The sequence below is a fragment of the Myiozetetes cayanensis genome, unplaced genomic scaffold, assembly GCF_022539395.1.
Source record: "Myiozetetes cayanensis isolate MyiCay16 unplaced genomic scaffold, myiCay2020 scf18, whole genome shotgun sequence".
Taxonomy (NCBI): Eukaryota; Metazoa; Chordata; class Aves; order Passeriformes; family Tyrannidae; genus Myiozetetes; species Myiozetetes cayanensis.
In genome coordinates this window covers 5,026,458-5,053,538 of record NW_026087389.1, presented here as the reverse complement: position 1 = coordinate 5,053,538, position 27,081 = coordinate 5,026,458, and the positions used below count along the sequence as shown (strand labels likewise).

The 27,081-nt window shown below is 44.0% G+C and overlaps 1 protein-coding gene across 1 annotated transcript in view; it reads right to left on the bottom strand.

Annotated features, from left to right (window-relative positions):
* The window catches only part of TAFA4 (TAFA chemokine like family member 4), a 43,863-nt gene extending 41,583 nt beyond the window's left edge, over positions 1 to 2,280 (bottom strand). The window contains 1 exon segment of the mRNA XM_050312918.1: positions 2,150 to 2,280. Coding sequence (XP_050168875.1) covers positions 2,150 to 2,229 — 80 coding nt within the window. The 5' untranslated portion in view covers positions 2,230 to 2,280.
* Between the last annotated feature and the right edge of the window lie 24,801 nt (positions 2,281 to 27,081).

Sequence of the window (27,081 nt, the reverse complement as noted above, 5' to 3'; positions counted from 1 at the left end):
ATAAACAGGCATTATGTAGTTGAACCCTTAGATACCACGTTTCACACTTTCAGCAAATTCTGTAAGCAGGAATACATCAAATTAATTAAAGGCAATTTATAGATTTGCATAAATTGAACTAAATACTGCTTTTATAGCAGTGATGTTAGTCTGCAGTGAATCAGCATACTGGGATTTGCAGAAGCCAATCACAAGCACATTTAGTTGCACCAAAAAGTCCTTTGGGAACTTCTTCCCCCTGTGGATTCCAGTTCAGGTTCTTCCAAGTATGTCCCAAATAATTTGTTTATCTGCTTATCTTTAAAGATATCTGAGACTATTAAGTTAATCCAATATTCAAGGGCTGAATATAGGGATAGTAAAAAAAAGAAAAAAAAACCAGCTCTACTGTCACAGCCAGGTGAAGCACTTGGATGTTGTTTAAATTTGATAAACATCTACAAACAAAACTAAAGCAGAGGCCATGTTTCCTCATTTAGAAATGCTTGCATAATTTCCACTTTCACACTTCCTAAAACAATATTGTTCCTTATTGTGAATCTTAATAAAGCCCAAATAAATCACAAAAGCACTTACTAACATCAAAAGTTAAGAGACCAAAAGCCTGCTGCATGTAAATGTATTTAAGCAACAAATACTGTTTTACACTTGAGAAAGAAATACATTGGTGCAAACCCCAGCATCTTCAGCTGTCCTTATAGACTTTAGTCCAGCCTACAAACCTTTTAAAAATTACACAAATATTGTTAACAAAGAGCTCACCATGTCTACAAATCTCAGAAAGCAAAGATTACACGTAAAGACTCCACATTTTAAAGACTGATTTGACAATATGATACCTTTTTTTTGGCTTTAAGAAGGTGCTCCATCTCAAGCCCGGTGTTGCCACCCTGAATGCAAATGAACCAGTACAGGAAGGAACACACTGAGGGTCTTCTACAGCTCAGAAAATAAAGACATCACAGGTCCTTGCCTACCCTGTAAGTGCCCTCTTATGGAGCACTCCCAGGCTAATTCAGAGCAGCTGAACCTAATTCACCTCTTGCATCCAGCTGAACCACATAATGCCACTGCAGCTAATGGGATTGAGCCACTGTGAAACCAGCATAAATGTTATTATTGCTGGTGATCCAATATTAGCCTAAGAAAACTGCCTAGTAAGTTCTGAAATCAATGTACCATTTTTTTCCCAGGTAACTGAACCTCATTTGCTTGAGGAGAGAGATGAATTTAATCGTAATTTTCTTACTCTCTCCATGAGAAACGTACAGCTTACAGCTCATGCACCAGTTATCACTAACAGGATGTCATCATCTGCTCATCCTGCAATCCCATCTGTCTGTTGCTCTAAATACAAACACCAGAATATGACCCAAATAGCAGAGACTCCAGCTCTGTTGTCACTCTGTGGTATCATAACAAAGGCAGGAACTTTAGTCCTACAGGTTTCCTGAGGTGTGACTGAAAGCAGGATTTAACCCATTGAATTAAATACCACAGATCAGGCATTTTGAACGTGCCATTACTGGTAGGAGTTAATGGAAGGGGCAGGTATTTGGTCTCAAGTCATGCACTGTATGCTCATCAGCTGCTGTTTCAGCAATCAAGTGAACCCAGGTGTTCCCACTGTTCCCAGTGCAGGAGCAAAACTGGTCTTAGTGGAAACGGCTGTGTGCTGAAATAATTTCAAAAGCTTTCCCAGATTATGAAGCCATGCTGTGATGTTAGACAGGGAATGTGAAACCAGGGTTCATCAGGGTAACCTTACCCCTTTGCAAGAATATTCAAGTCCAGGAATAAGTGTATCACTAGCAGGCATCAACTTTGTTATATCCAAACTGAAAGGCTGCTAAAAGCATCCAGTACCATTCAAATGATACATTTTCAGACTTTTGTCTGCCTTGCAGGTAGACAGGACTCAAGTTCTCAGCCTGCTAATGTAAAGAAATACAACAGGATCTTTGAAAAGGCAGGAGAAAAATGAAATTTGGCAGACAGATGCAGCAAGGGGTGCTGAGCCCTTCAGCGTCAGTGGGCTGCTGCTTGCAGAAATGTCAAGCCTTCATTCTCTATTGGATTCAAGTGGATATTGTTGCTCACCAGAACAGCAAATCTTCAGTGTCATTTGAAAGATAAAAAGTGCTCTTACCTTGGGGACTTTGCAAGAATTTTGTTCCAGTCAAACACAATTATTTCAGTGTGTTTTTCATAGTTATTCCAGATTCCCATTTGCAGCAGCAAATAAGACTTTCTGCATCTCAGAATTTTTCCTTCACTTTGGGGACCTAGAAAGAAAGCCATATTACACTGCAATTAACGTCTGGAATGGTGCTGTAAAATACATCTCTGCAACCAAAATCATTGTTTCACAGTGCCATCTACAGTGCAGTCCAGGGCAGAAGGCAGCAGTTGTATTGCTCTGTTCTTCCCAAGAACACAGAGAAATTGTGGTAAGGCAGCTCTGAATTATCACCACGTTAACTGAAGGCAGAGTTTGCTGCACTAGGAATTACAAACAGAACAAGCACCTTGCTGGGGTTTTATATCCATGTGCCCTCTCGCCACCCAATTGCTGTGAAAGCTGTAAGGTCTAAGGCTCCACCATAGTGCAAACACATTTCCAGGTGATTACACGAAGCCTCCAACAGTAGGAACCAGAGATTATCAGAGAAAGGGGGAAAAAAAGAATCTTTCATTGTCTTCACAGCAGGGTGCCTGTGTGACCAGTGCATTGCTGCACCCTCTGACACTTCTGTCCCCCCTTGCTTCCAGCATCACCTCTCACGCCCAGCCCACCTACACCCAGAAGTTACCCTTTGAAATCATTGCATGGAGACCCTTTTGCAGCAGTACTGGCACACATTCCACAGAACAACGAGCTCAAACACTCCCTTTTACAGACATTTGAGTCTCTTTGCTTTCATTGTTTATATTTGTTCCCTCACTTCTATCCCTGGGCGCAACTTGACCTTGTGCTATTGAAAGCACGACACAGTGCAATTTGTGATGGTAATAATAACGTGGTCTTCACTAGGGAGAGATGGCAATCATCTTTTCTCATCTTCTCCACCACTCTTTCAATTTCACTCTTCTTTTGATCAATTAGAAATTTGGTTTTTTAAGAAACACAAAATTACACCACCACATTGGAGGGCAAAGCATCTCTGGGGTCATAAAAGCATGGAGGCAGACACCTCTCAGAAGCTCAGGATGAGGAAAAGCCCATGGCTCAACACACTTGCAGAATCACAGAACAGTTTGGGATGGAAGGGACTTTAAAGATCATCTCATTCCAACCCCCTGCCACGGGCAGGGACACCTTCCACTAGACCAGGTTGCTCAAAGCCCCATCCAGCCTGGCCTTAACAGCTCCTTTTTGTTCAGAATGCCATGGGTAAATAGAGTAATTGCTGGAATTAAAGAGGTGCCAGGCCAGCAAACTATAATTAATCACATTTTACTCTCTCTTCGCTTTCCAATGTGGAGTTTCAGAGTGAGCCAAAATCACAACTCAACAGTTCTAATTAAAACAAAATGTGGACAAAGAGATGTCTTAAGACAAAGCACAACCACCCTGTATTAATCCTTTCTTCCACAAATACACATAAAATAAAAAATAAAAATAAAAAAACATTGTGCCTCAAAAGGCCTATTGAGAAGAAGCAAACAAAGAGGCTTTTCAGTATAGCATTGACTGAAATGGTTATGTAGTACATTTTTACCCATTTCATAATAGGACAGGTAGATAAATATATTCTTACAGTGCTCTTGCAGAAATCAATACTGCAATACTCTAACCTGGGTTTTAGTGCTTATCTGTTCCATAATTTTTATTAGAGAGGAAAATAAAACCCTGTGTAGATGCACCTAGAGGTAAAGACTAATGTTGCAGTAACCTGTTCTGCAAACACATGTTAAACACTTGTAAAAGGCAAGGAAATATTGATTATTCCAACTCATTCTAATTAAATGGAAGCAGCAAAAGTGAGAGATGATACAGCCACCAGCATATCTTGGGGCTTTCTGATGCCTCCCAGGCAGAGATATTTCTTTAAAAAATAGGGTTGTTTGAGGGGAGATTAAGGCAAACTCCTGAAACCAACTTCAGGTGGTTTAAGTCAGTAAAGGAGACAGGTCAGAACAGAAGCAAGAGGCTCACTTGGTTAATAAGGGTAAAAGGAATTCCAGGATTTTCAAGGCAAAGCCATGTTTTGTGTGTATTTTGTGAACAGTGGAAGAGGGAATGGGAGAGGGGAAGGGCTCCAGTCTCAGCATTTACACCTGGGCTGGTCATGAAGCTCCTGCTTTGCACGAGTCACCCTGGAGGCCACACAACTCCCCTGTGTCAGTATTTAGGGCACCCACACGCCCAAAACAAAAACTATGGGTTCTGGGACCTGAAAGGAATTGCCATGGTCAGATCTGCTGTGCCTCAGCCTCAGCACAGCCTGTTCTCTGTGCCTCTGCACTTCAGTAAAATCAGTATAAACACCATTTCCCTATGCCAGAGAAGTGTTTCAAGAACAGAAACAATAAAGGTCTAAAGTTATTTGAAAACTGTATGGATGTTGTATAATTCCTTTGACAGTTGGAGTAAGATAGCATTTTAAATTAGGTGCACTTCCTACCAATATTTACATGTTGTAAAATGCTTCTTAAGGCCACTTTCTGTAAAGAATAAATTACTAAACCATTTTATGCAATCTTTCATAATAAGCTATTAAATAATTTAGAAAACCTCCCTCCATTAAATATTTAAAAGGCCTTAATTTCTCCATTCTCAGTAATTCCTCACTTATAATACAACAGTGCATCCCCCAAAAGACTCCTCTTCTCTGCAAAGCAATGGGTGAGAGAGGAAAGCAGTTTGGGGGCCATGGACTGTACAGGGGGATTTGCCAACCTCACTGTCAGCCTGGTTAAAATGTTACCTCCTACTGAATAAGGGAACAGGAGAAAACAGAGCAACATCTGCCATTTCTTAGAAGAGGAGGGGAAAAAAAGATCTAGTCTGGTCACTGCCTGTATTTGAAAAGTGCTGCTACTTGAGTTTGAGGGGAACCAGAGACAAAAAAAAAAAAAAAAAATCAAGAAAAGAGCAAGAGTGAACAACTTCTTGGCCATACCCCTTGCTGCAAACTGACTAACACAGAGCTCCATTTCAGGGCTAAACCTCTATAAACAGGACTGGTGCTCAGCAATAGAACTTGAAGGGGGCTTGTAAAAAAGAGGGAGAGCAACTTTTTACACAAGGCAGACAGTGATAGGACAAGGAGGGATGGTTTCAAACTAAAGGAGGAGAGATTTAGACCAGGTGTTAACGTAGCTGTGGCTGCCCCATCCCTGGAAGTGTCCAAGGCCAGACTGGACAGGGCTTGGAGCAACCCGGTCTGGCGGGAGGTGTCCCTGCCCCTGGCAGAGGGCTGGAACTGGATGACCTTTCAAGTCCCTTCCATCCCTCAGCATTCTGTGATTCCGGGATGATGTTACCCCTCGGCCCGCGGCAGCTTTTGAGCCCTGAGCGGGTGACTCCCTTTGCCAGAATGGAGGATCGTTATCCCGGGATAGAGAGCGGTTATCCTGGGATGGAGGGTGGTTATTCCGGGATGGAGGGTGGTTATCCCGGGATGGAGGGTGGTTATTCTGGGATGGAGAGTGGTTATCCCAGGATGGAGGGTGGTTATCCCGGGATGGAGGGTGGTTATCCTGGGATGGAGAGTGGTTATCCTGGGATGGATTGTCGCTATCCTGGTACCAGGATCGTTATCCCGGCATGCAGGATCGCTATCCCGTTACCAGTTATCCTGGGATTGCTATCCCGGTTCCAGGATCGTTATGCTGGGATGGAAGGTTGCTATCCCGGTTCCAGTTTTGTTATCCCGGGATGCAGGGTCGCTATCCCAGTTCCAGGATCGTTACCCGGGATGCAGGGTCGCTATCCCGGTACCAGTTATCCCGGGATGCAGGATCGCTATCCCAGTTCCAGGATCGTTACCCGGGATGTAGGGTCGCTATCCCGGTTCCAGGGTCGCTATCCCGGTTCCAGGATCGCTATCCCGGTTCCAGTTTTGTTATCCCGGGATGCAAGGTCTCTATCCCGGTTCCAGGGTCGCTATCCCGGTTCCGGGATCGTTACCCCAGGATGCAGGGTCGCTATCCCGGTACCAGTTATCCCGGGATGCAGGGTCGCTATCCTGGTTCCAGGATCGCTATCCCGGTTCCAGTTTTGTTATCCCGGGATGCAGGATCGCTATCCCGGTTCCAGGGTCGCTATCCCGGTTCTGGGATCGTTACCCGGGATGCAAGGTCTCTATCCCGGTTCCAGTTTTGTTATCCCGGTTCCAGGGTCGCTATCCCGGTTCCAGGATCGCTATCCCGGTTCCAGGATCGCTATCCCGGTTCCAGGGTCGCTATCCCGGTTCCAGGGTCGCTATCCCGGCTCCATCCCAAGGCATTGGCTCCACCGGCGGGGCGATGCTGCCCCCTGGCGGCCGCGCGCCGCCCCAGCGGCTCCCCCACAGCCCCGGCCCGGCCCCGCCCGGCCATGAATAATTTAAAGCGGAGCTATTAAACACTTCCAGCTCTTGTCAGTACTCGGAAATCTCATTAAATCCCACCCGTACAGCCGCTCCGCCGAACCCCGCTCATTGTTCCCCGCCGGAGCCGCCCCGGTCCCCGGGGATGCTCTCCCCGCCCGCCGCGGGGCCGCTCGGAGCGCTTCCCTGAGCCGGCACGGGCTGTCCGTGACAATTAGGGCTCCTCATTAATCATATTAACACGTCGCTGTCACAGGCTCCCTCCGCTCAGTCTCCCCTCGGAGCCTGGGCACCTCAAGGATGTGCTCACGGGCACGGCCGGGTTCCCCAAAGGAATCCTCAGGGAGCCCCATCAGCCCCCAGGAACGGGCTGATGTAGGGAAATGATGCGTCTGGGACTCCAAATTCAGCCCCTCGACCCTCACCCAGAAAGTTCTGCATCAGGCCACGTAAATTCAGCTTGATCCGACGGCTTCGAGTGTCGGTAAATCCACCAAGTTACTCCAACAGTTAATTAACCTCGCTTTAAACACTGCACCTTCCAGCTTGTCCCTCCTGATATATTCCTGTTGTTTTCCCAACTGGCACATCCCACAGGGACATGCCAGGTCTTCAAAGTCCTCAGTTCTGCCAGTCCTTCCTCGCACAGAATAAGGGTTACACCAGGTAGGGAGGCGCTGTGCAAACTGAGGAGGGACACAAAGTTATCCATGTAGTAGAATCACAGGATCCATAGAATGGTTTGGATTGGAAGGGACCTTAAAAGTTTGTCTTGTTCCAGCCCCCTGCCATGGGCAGGGACACCTTCTACTATCCCAGGTTGCTCCAAGCCCCGTCCAACCTGGCCTTGGACACTTCCAGGGATGGGGCAGCCACAGCTTCTCTGGGCAACCTGTGCCAGGGCCTGCACCACCCTCGCAATAAAGAGTTTTCTCCTAATACCTAATCTAAACCTACTTTGTTTACTTTTAATCCATTTCCCCTTGTCCCGTCACTACATGTCCTTGTAAAAAGTCCCTCTCCATTTCTTGTAGGCTCTCCTCACGTACTGGAAGGTAGCACAGGACCAACCTCACAGTGCAAGAAAGCAAATCTCTTTGGGCCCAGTTCCTCTACCCTTTTACTCCCAGAATCAATATCCACCTTTCTGCTTCCCTGCAGGTATCTCTGAGGGAGGGAGGTCCTGTCACATCGAGCTCCATACGGCAAACTGAAGTGAGAAGGCTCTTTAGACAGCGTGAAAATCAGCTAAGCAAGCTGCCAGCAAGCTACAAGTGTGCTTCCTTGCTTTTCAGAAAGCCAGGCAGGTATCCTAAAAACCATGGGGGGACTGCAGCAGTGCCCAGTACCTCTCAGACCCCAGCACATTCCCAACACACTTCACGTACAACTTTTGAATACCACATTCCATTTAGACATCATGCCACCGCTAGTCGGCCCTTTCCACAGGAATATTTCAAAATCTCACTTAACAGCAACTGGGGGAGATGGGGAGGAAAAGAAAACAGCACTAAATGAGAGCTAAAGGAAATAAAACCCACAGCCTCCTAAGAAGGAAGAACTGAACTGCTATTATATCTACATAGCATGAGGTATCAACCACACCAGCAGCCAGACCATCCATACACAGACAGACATCCTGTGTGCCATGTGTTTGGGGGAATCTGAGTCTGTCTTCAGCAGCATTTGGAGTTCTCTAGGCTATATCTGTCCTCACCACCTCCTTTAAAGATGAGAACAAACCTTCTGTCTGTAGTGGGCATGTTAAGATGATGTCCTGGGAGAAACGTGCCTAAATCAGCCTAATTCTCTGCTCCAGACATCACAGCCCTCCTTAGTTAATAATGCCAGAGTCACAACAGGGACTTGGGTGGATAACCTCTGGAAAGGTTTTTCAGTTGGACTCATTTTGAGTTAGAGTTTGTGGACTCCAAATTTGACCCAGTAGAGCTCAGGTCACACAGAAGCAGCAACAGCAGAATCAGAAAACAAATTCAAGTAAGAGACTGGAGGTGAGACCTAAAGGACTGCACAAAACCTCAAGTCCTCACAGTATAAGGAGGAGTTTGAAATTGGACTAGTTCAGGTCCCTTCCAGGCAAGGAAACAGCAACTTCTTCATATACACCAGCTCCAGGGTACATTGTGGGGACCATTCTGGTCACCAGAACTCACAGCTTGCAAATGTATTTGCACAGCAAGAATTAGACTTCAAAATGAAGCATACGACTTATGCTGGCACAAATAACTGATCACTTGCAGTCCAAAAGAATAATCTCTGAGTAGAAGACGATAATCTGAATGAAATAGAATCTCATTTAGAAAATTAATTTTGGGGAAAACGTTTTAGAATCTGCTCTCTCAACTCGAAGTGAGTTCTCATCTTTCCTCCAGCAAAAAGTCCACCAAGACCAACAGGACTGCTCAGAGAGTAAAGTACAGCTATTCTGGCTGTAAAACAGAGGCAGAATAGACCCTTTTCTTCACACAGCATTATTTATTATTCATCATCACCCCACAAAAAACCATTCTGCCAAAGTAAATTCCTGAAGACGGAGGTATCGCCATCAAGATTTCATTTTTAAGGTTGCACAGACTTACCAACACAGGTGATCTCATTACAGCCCAGCATTTCAACTCTTTAAAACTATCTTTATCAGAAAGAATTTTTCCTTGTGATTATCCAGGTACTTTCAGTCCCTCACAGCAGCTCAAAATCTTCACCCCCCCAGTGCAAGGCCCACTTAAGAGATGGGCAGGCTTCAGGCACCGTGTTCAAGAGAGAGCAGGAATTGCTTCAACCCTGTTCAAAGAGGAGGCAGAGCAGAGACAGTGCCCCTCTCCACTCCCAGCTGACCTCCCAGAAGCAGAGCTGTACTCATCTAGAGCAGAGAGCACACCAAAAAAAATGTGGAGAGAAACGTCTTTGAAGGAAGTCTCTTCAGTAGGATGTTTCAGGCACAGCAAATACGCCTTTTCCCCCACTGTAAACTTCGCCTGCCAGATAGCAAAGCACTGAAGTTGTTGCACAGACTATCCTGAGCTATAAAACACTGTTTTCTACACCCTGAATTGATGGAGGAATTTAATTTCTCCCCTGGAGTGAAAAGATACCTGACCTGCTATAGAACAGGTCACTCAACTTTCTTCCCGCTCGCCAGGGACGAAGGTGAGCTGGAAGGCTGTTTTGCAGAGATCGCTCAGAGGAGGCACAAACAGATGGAAGGAATGAAGGAGGAAAATTCATGTCTGGTTCTACTCCATTAGAGTATTATATTCTCTTGTTATTTCCAAAAACACCACATTCACAGTAAATAATTGCAGCATGTCCACTCATGCTTTTCTAAGCTGTATTAGGCCCTGACTGTAACAGTGTCTGTCCATTCCTCTGTCATCCATGTAACCTGGTCTCTGCCTTTGTTTCAGTGCCTGAAACGCTCCAAGAGGAAAACACAGAATAGCCAGTTTTGCTTTTAGAACACAAACATGCTTTATGAGCAGTGGATGCATGTTGGTTGATGAAGAATCCCAACTGTCTGGGTCTATGAGATAATTGTTCCACTTGGGACTCATTATCTAATTATTAAAAGATTCTAAGGAAAAGCATTTCATAAATACAGCACTAAATTTCCAGAAGTGTAATTATGGGCTGAACACACATTTTTTAACACCTGTGTTATCCACTACATAAGCCAATAGCAAAGCACCTTGTGCTGTGCTGTCTCTGTCAGGCTCAGGGCAGGATGTAGAGTAACTACTGACAAACTGAAAGGTAACATTTTTTATATTCCCATTTTGGTACCAAAATAACACAGTCAGCTTGGGATTGGTTTAAAATTCTGACGAATCTAAACCAATTTAGATTTGTGCAGAATCTCTTGTGGCAATAACAAAGAATAAAACTTTTCAAGTTTCAAGTACAGGAGGGGAGAGGCACAGGCCAACCCAGCCTTGATGCTATGGCATCAGCTTTTTACTCAATGTTAGAAAACATTCTTTGCTTATCAGAGTTATTTTAGAAAACCATTGCTCTACTGAACAGGAGAATTCAGAACTGGGTTCCAGACCCACCAGCTCAGGAATTGTTAATCAGAAGTATAAAGTGTTACATCATTGAATGACAAAGGCAAAAGACTTGGAGCTGGGTCAATAAATAATTGCACTTTAAAGGAGATCCCAATCTTATTCAGTCTGGATTCAGGATAAATGAACAAAAGCATATTCAGAGCCAATCTCAGGGTTCTGTTTGCTTTTCTGTGGTTGGGCAACATCATGCTGGGTGGAAGCACAGACAATCACACAGAGTGAACCTGCACCGTGCACAGTCTGTACATGGACTGACTCCACCTCCCTCCAGCAGATCCCTTTTCTTTCTCCTTTATAACCAGAAAAACTCCAAATCCCAATGTGAATATATAAGGTAACACTCTCAGCTATCTTCATTTCCAGCAGCACCAGGGACTTAATTCTCTGATGCAAGAGAATTTCAAAAGTCCCATAAGTCACATTTTGCTCCTCACCTCCAGAAAGAATTTCCTTCATCCTTCCCTATTCCAACCCAATCCTTCAGGCCTCTAGAGAAGGTTAATCATCTCCTGGATGCTGTTTTCATCCTTTCACAGGCACAAGGAAGCCAGGTAGAGCTCTGGCTACTGTTGCAATGAAAAGGAGCAAACCTCAAAAAGTGCTGAGGGACTGGTAAGAACAGTCCCAGACACTTTTTCCTATCACTGCACTACCAGGACAGGAGAGCAGCAGCCACAGCAAGCTGGTAACTGCTCTTCAGAAACAGTAATAGAAGGTGTTAGGGTGGTACTTCCCCCTCAAGCACCTGGATTGTCAGAGGTTCCTCCTTCCAGCACCCATCACAGCTGGTTTAACAGCACGATTCCATATAGGAGGCTCAGCCAGTTCTCTGGCTGAAGGACGACCACAGCCAGGTTTTGAATGAGTGACAGCCTCTTCATGGCTAAAGATAGAAGCTTTCTTCTTTACTTGGTTTTTTGTTTGTTTGTTTGTTTTAAAAGAAAAAAATAATCTTCCTTTCACAAGGCTCAGGGAAGGCTGAACTTCAGGCTTTCATTTCCCAAGCTTCCTAGAATGGATTTTTGCTTTTATCTTGCCCCTCCATTCATGCCAAAGCCTCTTCATGATCGTGTGCATGATTGCAGGGAGGAGCAGGGGGAAGGGTAGGTGGTATAATTTTGATTATGCTTTGAAATGCTCAGGGTTGGAAAAGTAGCATGAGATTCCCCCCACCTTCTGTGCCTCACTTGAAGGCAATTATGATTGCCTTAAAGACATGAGATCTGTTGAAAATAACAAATTGTTGGTGGTTTATTTTCAGGGTAGACAACAATCAGCTTTTAATCAGCTTCTCATCACCACTAGACGTGAGCTATTAACTCTCTTAAAAAATAATTAGAAAACAGAAAAGAAAAATCTTCACCAATTATTTTCATCCAGGAAACTGAGATTTTATGAAAAAAAATAGTCTCAAGATTCACAGAAAACAAACTTGGTGACACATTTAGTTCAATCTTTTGGCAACGAGATATTTTTTGCCAGAGATTGGATTGTGCTTCCTGAGCTTGTATGATGTTATGGATATTGGCATCAGAATAAAACCCAGTATTTTCAGCCACCTTGGGTGGACACTCAGATATTTCTGCCAAATTTTATTTTTTTTTTCCAGGAAATGGATTGCAGGAGTCTTCCATTTCTCTGATTTCTGACTATTCACAGAACTTTGGCTTTCAGATCCCCACAATACACATTTTTTACACTTTTGAGTAAATGATCTGTGAATCTCTGTCCCAGAGGAAACAGTACTCCAACCTAACTACAATACCTCCACATTTCAGTTATATTAGAGTTAGCAACAGGTATGAAATGCCTCAGATGGGCAACTGAACAGTCACTTCATCTCACACACAACTCTACAGAAGTTTTCCCAACCAACAATCCCATTAAAATATAGCCTGAACATGCCTTACTTACTATTGCCATGTGTACCTCTACTGGGATGTTGGTTGTACCTCAAATGTAACTCAAACAAGAGCAATCACGAGCACTTTGCAAGGTCCTGAGGCAGCTGCTGCTGTCCTGTTGTGCTGCTGTCTCAGGCCGTGTCCCGTGTGTGTCCCTAAGATGCAGCTCCAGAGCAAGGAGCCTTCAGTAAGAGACTGGGGGACAGACATGGCTTGTTGTTGTCACACTGTGAGGAAATTGTCCTCCAAGCCAAGCAGGGATGCCCTTCTTGATGGCAGGCACCAGTCAGAGACAAGTTCTCAGACCCAGTAAGAGCTCACTGAACAAAAACATAACGGGCTGCGAAAACCCGATCACACTGGGTTATGGATTCCTAGGGATGACTCACTAAAGAGCGTGTGAGGGCTGAGCTAATTAAGTTCTCCCCCACCAGGACCCCAGTGGCTGCATCTTTTTATTTTATTTTCTCAATTGCCCATTGGAGATGAATTGTGATTACTTTAAAAAGGGCTTCTTCTCGTACATCGATCAGCGTTAGACCCACTTGACCTACTAGTGTCTCTTTAAAGATTGATGAACTGGAACACAAAAGTGAAACTCTCTCGCTTTAACTGTTCCCACCTGAGTTTCCTGCACTGTGAGATACATCTTTTAAGAGGCCTATGGAGTGGTTGCATCACTGATTCACATTCTGGGGTTATTGCACACAGCATTTCCACAGCCTGGCAATGGGCAAGGCAGTCACACAGGCTGGAAGAAGGCCATTAGCAAAGACAGTCACAGGACTGCTTCAGATTAAAAACTGCTGTCATTAAAAATGTGCTGCATCTCAGGGACCAGAGCAGGAATTTCAGTCTTCTAGTTTTATGCTGGTCACTAATTAAATGCAAAATAGCAACCTTAATTTAATTTTAAAAATAAAATAAAAAAAAAAGGGAAAAAAGAATCACTTAATGGATTTATATTTTCCCATCACTGAGTGAAAACCCTCCTTGCAAATGGCAAGTGTTTTGGCCAAGGTCAGTGAGAGAGGCTGCAGGTAACTGAACCTTCACTCACTAGAGGGTACCACCACATCCAAAAAGAAAGGTACAGTCTTTTAATTTAGAGCTGTTCCTTGCACTAGGCAAACCCCATTCATTTCCACATAGTTATCTACTACCAGTTTAGTCTAATAAATAATTTTTTAACCATGGATAAAGTTCTGTCCATCTCTGTCCTCCCCTAAATGGCCAAAATTCATCCCCTGTTCATAGAAACTATTTGGTGAGCCAAATCCAAAGGACATTTTCTGGAGAGTGCAACCACTCCTATTTTAGTCTCATGGTCCTTTTTCTTTTTCTAAACTGATGGCTTTGAGCAAATAGAATAAATACTTGGGTACTTATTTGTTCAGCTGAACTCAGATTGTGTGATCTTGAGAAGATATCTGTGAGTATGAAGTGTCTTATAGCAGCTTCTGTACATCAGAAAGAACCCACCTGGAATACTGACACTGCTGTGTAAAACAGAATAAATGGCCAATGGAAGGCTGTGGTTCATCATTTTAAATTATTTTTGCTTTCCAGCCAAAGACAGCTGGATTCTTAAACCATTATTTTGTCCTTTTAAATTTGACTACTCAATTGTACCAGAATTCTTAATTATTTCTCTGCCTGCAATAGCACCATCCAATTTATTACCTGAGAATAGCAGTACAGCATAAATAATCCATCGCCTTTTTAACCTGAAGGTCTCAGCATCTGGTCTTCAGGAATATGAAAAATTCCTTACTTAATAATGGAATATTCCTGCGACAGTCACCCTAACTGGAAAGTATTGCTTTCTGAGGCTCCCTGTCCTCCACTCAAGAGAAGTCAGCAGAGCTCTCTGAATGCAGCACTCAAGCCCAGCTTAAGCTCCATTGCAACAGTCTGGACACAGGTTATATGAGATTCCTTGGGGCTTTTATCCACCAGAGACCTCTGGCCCACTGGACTCCCGAGATGCACGTCCCAAAATACAGAACCACAACCATGTCCTGCCTGAGTGTTGTACAGTGTGGAGCAGAAATGATGAATACAAGGGAAAATCCTTAGCACAGAGGACCAGTAACAGAATCTCTGCTGTGCCTGGGTAAATTTCAGCCAGATTTGCACAAGGAACAGGATTTTTTTAAAAAAAAATCTCCCAGAAAGATCTTTGAAACACCGTGTAATAAAAATACAGACAGACTGGGCTTGACAGGTTTGCAATTAATTTTCCTTGGCTCTTATTTACATCTCGGGTTCTGACAGTCTTGTTCTGGACAAGAAACACTCCCATCCATTACTCCTAATGGAGCAAGATCCATGGCAAGTGTTTGCTACTCATTCAATGACAGAAGTAACGTGCTGAATCAAAAGCTACAGCAAGGCAAAGTGAATAAAACAAGGTAAAACAAAGTAAAGCCTGAAGCTTGGAGGATACCAGCCTCTCCTCAACACTTCACAGTTTGCCAGGGCATTGCTGGGTAGAGGAGGAAGAGTAAAATTTACCTCCCCAAATCACACGCTGTACTGTCAAACCATCCCAGGGAAGCTCTACAGAAACATCCCGACAGACTGCTCAGCTCATGTGTTATCTACCCAGATTTTATAAAGTCTCTCCCCAATCCCTTCCCTTTATAGGTATGGCCTATCTACAAACATGCCCCTTTTCTCCTCACCCAGCTGAGTCATTTCAAACAGGACAGCCTTGAGTCCAGCGAGGGGAAGGAGAAAAATCTGAAAATCTTTGGGAACCAGCTTTGTCTTACCCTGCAAAGCTAACAGAGATGTCTAGAAAAAACAGCCTTTTTTTTAAAAAAACCCTTCAAACCAGCCTTTGGACAATGCATTTGCAACAGAAAGGCAGTGACCCAAGGACCTGAAGCAGCAGCTCAGCCATGCTTGTCAAATCATGTATTTGTAGCTGCACTGAGATTGGAGATTCAAGCCTGAAAACCAGCACGACTGGGGAGTCACTTAGAACTTAAGCATGAGAATTGTGAAAGTCTTATTCAAGGCACAGCACTATACACATAATTATTCCCACCAGAGGGTCCACCAGTGGAACTGCTGTGGGTGCCTGTTCCCTTAACGTGAGACCAAAAAAAAAACCCCACAGTGTACGACACAGAGGAGCCCTTCCAGCACAGGGCTGTTTATCTCCTCCTTTAATAACATCAACTACCACATCTTAATAGAGCAGCTCCTCCCAACAGCTCCTCCCCTGCACTGTGCACCCTGATGATGTCTCCTCGATATTAAAAGCAACACTGGAGGGAAGACGGAGGCCCGGAGACGTCCCTTTTTCCTCATCTATAATTTGCAAAGCCAGTCAAAAAATAGCAGGCAATTTAGCCTGGAATTTTGCCAGCTCGGATATTCACGGCACATGTGATCAAAGAGCAGAATTTGCCAGTCACTGGGAAAACAATCAGGCTCGTAACCTGACTTCCACTGCTGGAGACAGAGCCTGTAAACATCACTATTGATCAGAGCAGGACTGTTTTCATCAGGCTGCACTGCTCTGGACATCAAACATCTGCAGAGTCAACACCTACATAAGCTGAAGTTGGGGCAGACAGTTCCAAGAATTTAACATTCCCTATACATGAGTGATTTTTTCAAGAGAACAAGCAATGGAAGACACTATGACATTACACTGAAAAAATGAAGAAAAAGATATCATAAATGGATTTTGGGTAAAACTCTGGGTTATGTTGCAGCATATTGACATATACAACAAATTAAAACAGCTAATTCATCTTACTACCTTCCACTGATAATTTTTTAATTAAGTTACTTATCTTTATCTACATATTTAAGAATGTAGATCTTTCATTATTCATCTCTTAAAGAAAATCAATGTTGTCCTGATTTGCTACAGTTCAAACAAGGGAACAGTATTATCCACGATAAGACTGACTAATAGAAAAATATTTCATTAACTTTATTTGCAAGCCCTAAGAAAATGTTATTGAGCACATCTTCATACTCCTAAAACTCTGAATTATGAACCAAAAGCTTAACACTGTTCAGTATGACTAAAATATACATAATGACAATTTTTCAAAATGCTTATAAAATAAAAAAAGGGAAAAGTAGAAAACTATTATGACAGTCCAATGAAATGTTTTAAAAAGTTCAGCCCTAATACTGGATTATATTATAGACATCATTATCAAAAAAGCTTCATGTTCTGGTTTTTTATTCTTTATTAGTTATTATTCTGTATTTTATTTATTACTATGAAACTGGAAGCTAATCTGTAGCACTGGATAGATGCAAGTGTAGAAATGCCTATCCACTACACAGTTTTGAAATATTTGCACATCAAAACATACTCTGGTTTTACACTTGGGATTCTAAAGCTTTATAAAAGACACCGTGAAAAGAGTAAACTTGAATCTCAATTTCTGGAGGAAACAGACCTTTTCTAGTCATCTTAAGTGTCCTTTTCTTCTCAAGGTGACCTTAACTTTCAGATTTGTAAAATGGTTTCCTCTTGTGTTCAATCCTACTGTGTAATAAGTTTTAAAAATGACTATTTATCTTCTTTAATATATTAGTCATATATAGCAGGAGAAGCCTCTGTGGGAATTTCTGCTATCGAGTTTGCTCAAGCTTAAGTCAATGCCGATTTAGAAAACATAACTTACGCTTAGTAACAAACAATCATGGGTATATTTATTGGAATAACATCATTCCATTCTCCTTCAGCAGCGTGTTTCGTTTATCAGCTGCAGTACTATAGATTGGTGGATATTTACAGTGACCGAGGCAATTTGAAAGTAATGCTTTTATGTCGCCCATCTTATTGTACTTTTACGAGCCTGAATCGCTGGCGTTTGGGAAATAAATAAATCTGATGGTTCTGAAAAATGTAAATGAAATGCAAATTAACTGGGCAGGTATATGTTACATTTATTTCCGAGAAGGGAGACTCGGCGCACTGCTCAGAAACTGCCCCTTGCAGAAGTTGTATTTAAGAGAGTTTAAATTCTTTTAGATCTTGCCTTGCTAATCATGACCTCAGCTGCCTGCACCATGTAATGACAATAATGAATAAACATGCTGTGCTTATGAAGAACTAGAACCCAACAAGCTGATCAATTGTTAATTCTATAAAGTGACTAAAACGTGTCTCCACTATCAATAAGTAAATCAGCTTCTATTTGCGGTACTAATGCACCTTGTACATACCCTCCAGCTATCCTGCCCTTCTCTGTAATAATGTAATTATCAGTTTGGTCATATTTAAGTATAACCTGAATGAGATTTGATATTATTTTGGTCTTGAGGGTGGAAAGATAGAAGGAAAAATTGTTTGGCTATTTAAAGAGACACTGCACTTATCTAGAGGATGAGAATTTTCCTTTTGCCCTCCAATTAGTTATACAGAATTGTTCCTTTGAAAAGCAGTTATTTTACAGCATTATTCTTAAATCATACAGGCCATTATCAGACAGACATTCAAGAAAAGAAGGCCTTTTTTATTATTAATGCCCTTTTGCTCTAAGCATCTGTAACAAAGAATTTAAACAAAAGACAATAATACTCATTAACTGTAACAGAAGATATTTCTACTGTAGAAAAGAAGAAAGGGCATTTAAAACAAAACCAGTTTGGCTCTACTCAGTCTTTATTTTTCCTCTCACATGAGGAAAACACAGAAGGTATATCAGATTTTTAGCCATAATACAATTAAGCATATTCTGTATATGCAAATTATAAATAGCTGCCTGTCTGCACTACATTTCCAAGCAAGATTTAGGAGTAATAGTTTATTCATTGCTGAAGAACATGTTCAGGAAAAAGAATGTCTAACACAAACCCCAAAATTTTCGCTTAAATGATGTTTTTTCCTTCTCATTCTTACAGCTGCCTGCAAAGACAGTGGGTGAATGCAGCTACCTGTTCATCCACCCAAAAAACACAACCCATCTGGGGTGCAACCTGTGAGCAAACTTCACCTGGAGCATTTCAGAGGTGAGTGATACACACTGGCAGGATGAGTAATTGTATTTAAAGTGATGAACCCTTTTCAGAGCTATAAACAGCAATTATTCTTAAAGGTTTCAGCTTCTGTGACTATTCTTCTATTGTTAAAATGAAATATATACCACAAAAATACATTAGAAACATCTACAGGAAGGAAATGTTCTGGAGGGAAATGCTCTTAAGTATGTGGATAAGCTCAATAACAATTAATTTCTAACACTTAATGAACTAAATGAACCTATTAATTTCTCAGGTGGAAGGTTACACTAATTCTGCCAGAAATTGTCCTGCTTCACCTCAGATCCATCCCTCCATTTCAATTTGGTGTAGAAAAGGAGGGATAGTCCTTTTTACCTCGTACTCTCTTAATATAAGACAGTCAATGCAGGTTTTTAAAAGTAATTTTTTCTAAGAAAATTTTGTTCTTTTAATGGTCCATGAACAGAAACAGACCTATTACTAAAAAAAAAAAAAAAAAAAAAGGCAGAATTAATCATTTTGCCAGCACACCAAAAATATGGGGATAATTTAGTACTAAAATATTTTTTTTTCTTTTTTCCCCTTCAGCCCGGGTTAAGTCCAAACACCCATAACTGGAAAGTATTTCCACAGTCAAACTGTTACTCCAGTAGTACTTTTCAGCTAAACCAATGTCAAATAGTCTCCCATGTACTTCCAAATAATGGATATTAACTCAAAGGTTTAGAGACATTGTTTAAGGAAGTAACATAACAGGAATACACACATAGGACAATCTTTCTATATTCCACAAAATGGCTAATCTTTTTTTTTTTTAGATTCAATAACCTATTTTATGTGCAGGTCCACTCACTGCTGTCGATCTGTGTTTGGGGAAAATTTTATAGCACTTGACTTCTAACCACGGTGCTTCAGAGTCATTAAACTGACAGTGCTCAGCACAAACAGCAGTGCAGTCAACAGGAGCCTGCCAGACAGTCGGGATCAGGCTTTCACAGCTGCCTGTGTTCATGCTGGGACAATTCCAGTCAAACCAGTAAAATGCTGATGGGGTCAGGCACAGCTGCACATACACAAAGACAAAAAGGTTTAGCTTCATAACATCAGTGCCACCTGGCCAATGTTAAATCCACTGGCTTGTTGCATGCCAGTTTTCCTCAGGGAGGAAGCAGTACTGTGGCCCCAGAGCAGAGCAGCCACCACAGCCTTCTCTCGAGAAGATTTCCTTGCCTTTTCCAGGAACAGGGCAAATGGATATCCTGAGAACAGCCCTGGCATTGCCACAGCCCCTGGTAAAGGCCAGAGGAGGAGGTAACAGCAAAGGGGAAGAGATGGCCCTTCCTTCCTTCCTAGTAGCCCTGCCTGTGTGCTGAGCTTTTGGCAGGAAACTGGAATTAAACCAGCAAGGAACGTGAGCTGCCTGAATGCCCAGCGAAGGGTCCATCACCAGCAACTAAAGCTTCCCTATTTTCTTTTCAGAATTATCACAGAATGATACAGGCTGAAAGGACCATAAAGTTTCAACTGCCTCCCCATGGGCAGGGACATCTTCCACTAGACCAGGCTGATCCAAGCCCCATCCAACCCAGCCTTGGACACTTCCAGGGATGGGGCAGCCACAGTTTCTCTGGGCAACCTGTACCAGTGCCTCAGCACCTCCACTGAGAAACATTTCTTCCTAATATCTAAATTTCTAACACCCTGTAAACCTGCTCTCTTTCAGTTTAAAGCCATTCCCCCTTGTCCTATCACTACATGCCCTTGTAAATTGTAGAGAACAGTCCCAAAGACTAATTTAAGCAGGGCATAATAACCCCACTACTTGTGTCATAGAATTGTAGTTCCATTAAAAGAACTCAACCACACCTGCTTAATAGTTCAAACATAAGAAGAACTTCCATTTAGGAGCCCAAGCTGAGTTAATTTTGCCAGAAAATCATAATACAGATGCATTATATTAATTTCTGAAATACAGTGTTTCTCTTCCTATCTCCAACGTTATTAGCATCTTACAGGGGCTTGAATTAAAAAAGAAACATTTATTTTATCACCCTGATATCAACTCAGTGCAATATAACATTTCTGAAACAGGAAAATATCACAGCTTGGCACCATAAATTCAACACAGCAACAAGATAAATCCTTCCCATTAATGTAAACCGCTGTACTTCACAATATATCTGCATCTGCAGCACACTTCTGTTTGCTGATCCGACTATCATAAACACACATAATTCTCATTGAATAATGGAGGCAGCAAAGAAATCCGAGGGTAACTGCTCTCTAGACTAAACCAGCCACAGCCTGGTCCTTCAAACAGATTCACTCATGCAGGGATGTTCTTGCTTTTATATGACAACATAAAATACCATCATCCCCACAACTGGAATCTACATAACACAGCAAATGACATCGAGGGGCAGTCACTCCTTAATTACACATGCACAGAATGCGTGCTGGAAGCTTTATTAACTTGCAATATAGATAAATCCCAGAGATGCACATAGGAGAGACCAGGTACCCTATCAATTAAGAGTTTCTGAATTTCTCACTGAATACCTGAGGTGACATCGAAATGACTCAGAAAAAAAAAGAGAAGCTCATTTAATTTTGTCGAAAAGAAAAATCACTAACCCTTCAGTGCTTCCTACAACAACTCTATTTCCACCTTTTCCCCTTTACACTGGGATTAACACTCAAACTTGCGCCAAATGGGAATTTGGCACACAGTTTAGGAAATGCAAACACGTGAATTAATAACCTGAATTATGCAAATATGAACCTGAAATCCGCAATTTGTTTTAAAAAGCTGAAAGGACTCCTGTTAATTGGTTTATCCATGTCTAGGCATTACTCAAATGCTTCTGGTTTAGTTAGCAGCTTGTTGCAGGTCAGGAAAAAAAATCCTACAGAAGCTTTAAAGAACTAAAGCACCAGAGTTCTGCTCCCTCCTTTATATGGAGAAGGTTTGCTGCTTCCAGAACCAGAAACAGGTTGTTTCCATTTAGCTCAGAAGGATGCAGCACGTGGCTGAGCTGTGCTTGGCAAGTGGCTGGAGAACAGAAAGGGGAAAGAGTCTGCATCAAGGGCCAAGGACGAAGTTCTTTAACCATCTTTTACCATCACGTAACACGAAGGATGGGATTGCTGCCCCTTAATATATTTATCCTTGTTATATCTCACAGCACATGTAACAACAACTGTTACTTTAAAGGTGGGAGGGAGAAAACTCATACTGACACCGTGCAGAGGGAAATATCCTTCTGGTAGAAAGGCCTGACCCCACCGGAGTTTTCATTCCATAGATGTTCCCTGTAAAGTGTAACTGAAATTGAAACACAACAGAAGGGGCAATAAAAACAACAGGTCACCTCTGGAGTCACGGAGACACCCAACACTACTTTCCTCCTTTGAGCTTCTCTCTGGCACAGTTTGCACCAAGTCTGAGAAAATCAGCCTTTCAGCTCACAGCCCTTCCAAAATAACTTCTGGAAAATATAAAATAGAGGAAAATTGGTGAAATCCGCAGTGCTTTGTTCCTCCTTACAAGCCTCTTCAGAATAGCAAAGAGGCTTCAGTGGCACAGACCGACAGAAATCCCCACTGCTTGCAAGTATTCAGGATGCTTTGCCACCGCAAAGCAGCTCAGCTCGAGCTGCCTGACCTCAGGTGAAAGTGTGCTGTGATCTTCTGATCTGCAGGGCTGGCACCGGCTTCAAAGCAAGCGCTTGCGTGAGGGTTATCACATTTTTCAAAGGGAGAAAGGGATGCTGAAGGAGTTCTACGAGACCTCGAGAAGGGGCAAGGAGTCCCACGGCCATAAACTGTGAGAGCGAGACGAGGGAAATCCAATACCTTGGATGAAAAGTATTTATATAGGAGAGATCTTTATTCTGAACGTGCTTCCAAGATACAGGAAAAACCAGGATGCTCCAGGCTGTCCTCAGGAGACTGAAATGAGGCTCAGTGCTCCGAGGCATCTTGTTGATCCATATTCATATTGATAGTGAGTTTAAAACAATAAAAGATTGGTCTTGGAGTGTTATTAAACGTTGAAATTCCAAACAAAACAATTTTTGCACCCACGGTTTCAAGCTTAGTTCTACACTGAGCTTATTTTTTCAGTGGCCAACATAGGTGGCAATAAACTTAATAATTTTAAGATTTCATAAGAAACTTTATTTTGCACGAACCTGAGAATTAACTGCTTTTCATCAAACATTTTACTGTTTACCTCTTTATGTACATTTTTTTCTAACACTTGAGGAGCACTGGCCAAATTCTGCTCTTTTCACTCACAGCCCCATCCTTAACTGGGCAGCTTTGCCTGAGAGAGAGCAGCAGGTGCTGGGCCTCAATTAATAAAAAATTGGCATGGGGAGACCAGGAACTGCTCACAAGTACCAGCAACCAGATGCCAGTTCATATCTAATCCAGAGCAGTCACATCGGGAAGGCAACACCAGGTAACACCTGCACCTGAGCTGTGTGACCAGGAGAACTGGTGGATTTAATCTAGTTCTTAGGGGTCTCAGTAAAGTCAATGTGAAACTTTTTATGCAATTAGAATAATATCCCAGAATTACCAGAGCTGCCTTCTAGGCAGCTGAGGAGAAGGGCCATGGAATAAGTGGCGTGAACCCAGACAATCTCTGCATCCTGGCAAGGCAGAGAGCTCTTCAGCGTTGGACTAAAATCTATCACCAAGGCTCTTGTTTCATTTTGCCTGTGTTTTTCTTCCATAATTAGGAGCTTTTTAGCTATCAGAGTACATCAAACCTGTACCTTCCACAAGCACCGAAGTCACTCAGACAAATATATCAAACATCAATATGAAACTAGAAGAGGGGGAGAAAAAAGAGAAATCTGCTACAGCATCATCTAAAACATAAGACACTAAGTAATAGCATTAAAAAAAAAAAAAATCTATTTCACACAGATGAAAATCATTACAGTTCTCCAGAGACCCTCTCTCTCTCTGCAGCAACCCGTGTCATTTCCTAGCTGGTAAAAATGTGCCACAGGATATCAAAAGACGGTAGCGTTCTTCTAATTTTAATATTCCTCTAATCCAATAATGGCTTGTTTACTGCTTTCTAATTTAAAGGTAATTCATTAGACGTCTCCTGTCACATCTTATTGGCAATGAAGGCATAAGGATCACACACAACTCTGAGGCATGTCAGTCATACTGCTAATATTCTGCGTGGGTCCCTCAATGTAAAGGGCTATCGATGCAACAGCACTGATGGGGAATGTGAGTGTGTACCCACATCTAAATTGCAACCAAAAACATTGAAAGACTTGAGGGGTGAAGTCTGTACACAAAAAAATCTACTTTCAGCATTAGTAATTCTAGCGAACAGGAAATATTTAAGGTAATATAGGTGATTTGTGTGCAAATATTTGTGATAGTGACACAAGGGGTCTTGCACAGCCTGTGGGGAAGCCCCTGGCTGACCTGCAGGGGACTTGGACGAGTCTGCTGCAAATGACCAAGGTTAAGGAAACATTAGGCAGAAGAGGCAGCCTGAACTCTGGAACGCACATTTCAGGAGCCAGACCACGCCAGGCAACATCTGTTGCAGTTCTGCAAAAGCCACCCAAGACAGCTGAGTTTTTTTTGAGCCACCCTAGAGCAAAGGAACAGGAACTGAGGCCGAGGGCTTCTTACCTGCCAGACCTCGGCAGCACGGAGGCCCCGAGGTGAGCAGCAGGGAACCCTCAGCACAGCGGGAAACTCGGGCTCTCCTGCCTCGCCAGCCAGGGCAGCATCCACCGGGCTGCACGGCTTCCCTGCTCACTCCCCTGGCACGGGGGCCGTGCCAACCTCCACGTGAGCAGCTCTACCCCGAGCAATAAGGCAAAGCAGGCAATTTACTACAGGTGAAAGCACTGTGTGCTCAACCACTCTGTTCAAGCAGTTCTCCTGCCACAAGGGCTTAGAACTCTGGCTGTTTATACTCTGCCAGAAGCCAGCTCAGTCCCATTACCTCTCTCTGTGCCAGGGAACTGATATGTCCATAATCAACAGTCTCTTCCCAAGAAGTGAAACCTTTAACCAACCAGACTAACTACAGACACGAGGCTGTTTAATGACTATCTCAGAGGTAGGACACAAGACGGAGAAACACAGTAACACTGTGCTAGGAAACCACCAAACTTGCGTTATTCCTCAGGAGCACGGCAGGATCACCACATCAGTTTGGAAGACAGTTTGGGTCAGTACGTGCCCAAACCCATCCCCTCATTGGCTGTCGGTGATGTCATGCCCGTGCATTAATCCCCGGTGATTGCAGGTTTAACATCGCACGTATCACCACATCATCTACTAATGACAATGACCTCGCGTCTTGGAGGAAATTACTCGAGCAGAGAACAAAGCAACTTGTTGAAACAGGGAAAGTCGCATCTCTTAAGTGCTTATTTCCAGCTTTTCTTTTGTCAAAGTGAAGTTGCTGGGGTCAGCCTATAACACACGCCTCGCCGAAAGGAGTGGGTATGGTTGGAGCTCTCTTTAAAAGAAAGTAAATCCTCGAGATCTCCCACTCAGAAAGGTGAACGTGCCGGTGGTGAGAAACTAACTGATCTGGGAAATTAGAGTATTTCAGGAGCTATAAAATCGGTAGCTGGAACTATAAACATTTTTATAAAGGGGGAAAAAAAAAAAAAAAAAAAGTGGTTTTTGCAGAGCAAGCTCGTCCCTTTACTAGCGACACCTCCATCACTAAAATAACGGTGGCAATAAATGAATTGGGTGCAGACACAGTAGTAAAGAGGTATATTTAACTCTAACACCACTACTTGGAGTGTTACGGACTGACACTCACACAACCACCCTCCCGGCGCCGGAGCCTGCCCAGCCCGCGGGGTTCTCTCCAAACCTATCGAGAAGAGCAAACACCCCCAACACCTGCGGCACGGGGGGTGCCCGGGGCGGGAGATCCCGCTGCCCCCGGCCGGGCAGCCCGCCAGCCCCCCATGGCTTCTTGGGGAACAGACAAACCACCGTTCACCCACCGCACTGCCGGTAATTGCGCTCCGACACACAAGTTACGCGGCACACGAAGCGATGTTTCTCCCGGCTGCTTCCCCCGCGGCGCGGATCACACACAGCCCACCTGGGACGAGCAGCACCGACCGCCAGCCCCGACAGCCGTGGGGACACAGCCCAGCCCAGCCCAGCCCCTCCCGGACGGGAGCCCCAGCCCGGGCAGCCGGAGGGGATGCCCAGCCCCAGCCCCGCACCTCCCCGGCTCCGCTCCCCGGCACCGCTCACCTGGGCGCCGCCTCGTCCTGCGGAGGCAGGAGCGAGCTGCGGGGAAGGGGGAATCGCCCACGAGGGAGCGGGGAGCGCGCCCGGCGCTCAGGCTGCCAGGAGGATCCTCCGCACAGACTCCCGCACGTAGCGGCGCATCGGCCAAAGTGGCTTTGGAACTCCCCTCCCACTCCCACTCCCACTCCTCCTCCTCAGAGACGGCGCTGGCAGTGCCGTGTCACGGCTTCGCTGCCTCTCCCACCCCCGCGGGCTCCCTCCCCGCGCTCCCCCCGTACCTGACCCCACCGCACACGGTGAGCGCGGAGCCAGCGCTGCTCGGGCGAGGTATCCTCTCCTCCCTGCCTCCCTACCTCCCTGCCTTCCTCTCTCCCTCTGCTCCGGCCAGCGGGATGCTGCCGGGCAAGATCGCGCTGCCTTCCAGAGGCAGAGCCTTCCCTCAGCCCGGTTTTTTAGCCGCTTGACGGAGCCCTGACCTTATTTCAGCATCCGAGTGGTCGCTGCTCAGCCGAGGGAAGAGGCAGGAGATGTTTTCTAGCTCGCAGCCGGGCCGGAGTTCGCAGCATCTTTTGGAGACAGGCGCAACTTGAGAAGGGTGCGGAGGGTCAGGGCCACAACCTCCCCCCGCCTCTTACCGCGTGTCTGATCGCTGCTGCCCCTACCCCACAGCCCTGCGGGTTATCAATAAATCATCACCTTCACAAATGTAGTTTAAATGGGAAAAATGAGAGATGGTGTTTCCCTGGCTACAAAGCCGGGGTCACTTCAACAGCCTTTCCAGCAGCCACTGGGAAATGGATTCTGCTTCTTGCTCTGCCGCTGACTCTGTGCAACCTTTATCACCTCACTTCACGCCCTCAGTTTCTCCCGTAGCTCCGGTGCTTGCCTAAGCAGTGATGTGCAAATACGTGCTTCTGTCGTGAATTTAAATATGTGCATTTCTGTGAGAGGGGGCAGTGTCTCACCGTAAGTGACCGTAGGGCTCAGTGCAACAGTAGGCTGATCTCGTCTGTATTACCTAAATCCTGGTGTGATACAAATCATCATCCTCCTAGAGAAACATTCCTTAAATTGAAAGAACCACTGAAAAAAATGCCTTGTGGAACAGGGCAGGCTACTTTCATCACAGGAAGTCACTCGTTGGCTGCTGCTGTGGAATTGCATATTGCCTTTCGAGTTGTCATTGTGCAACTTCTCTAGTGCACATGGGAAAGACAGTAAAAATCTCAGCAGCTTTCACACCACCGTTCATTGTAACTTAATAATACAGAAGCAGACTCTCACATCCTGTATAAA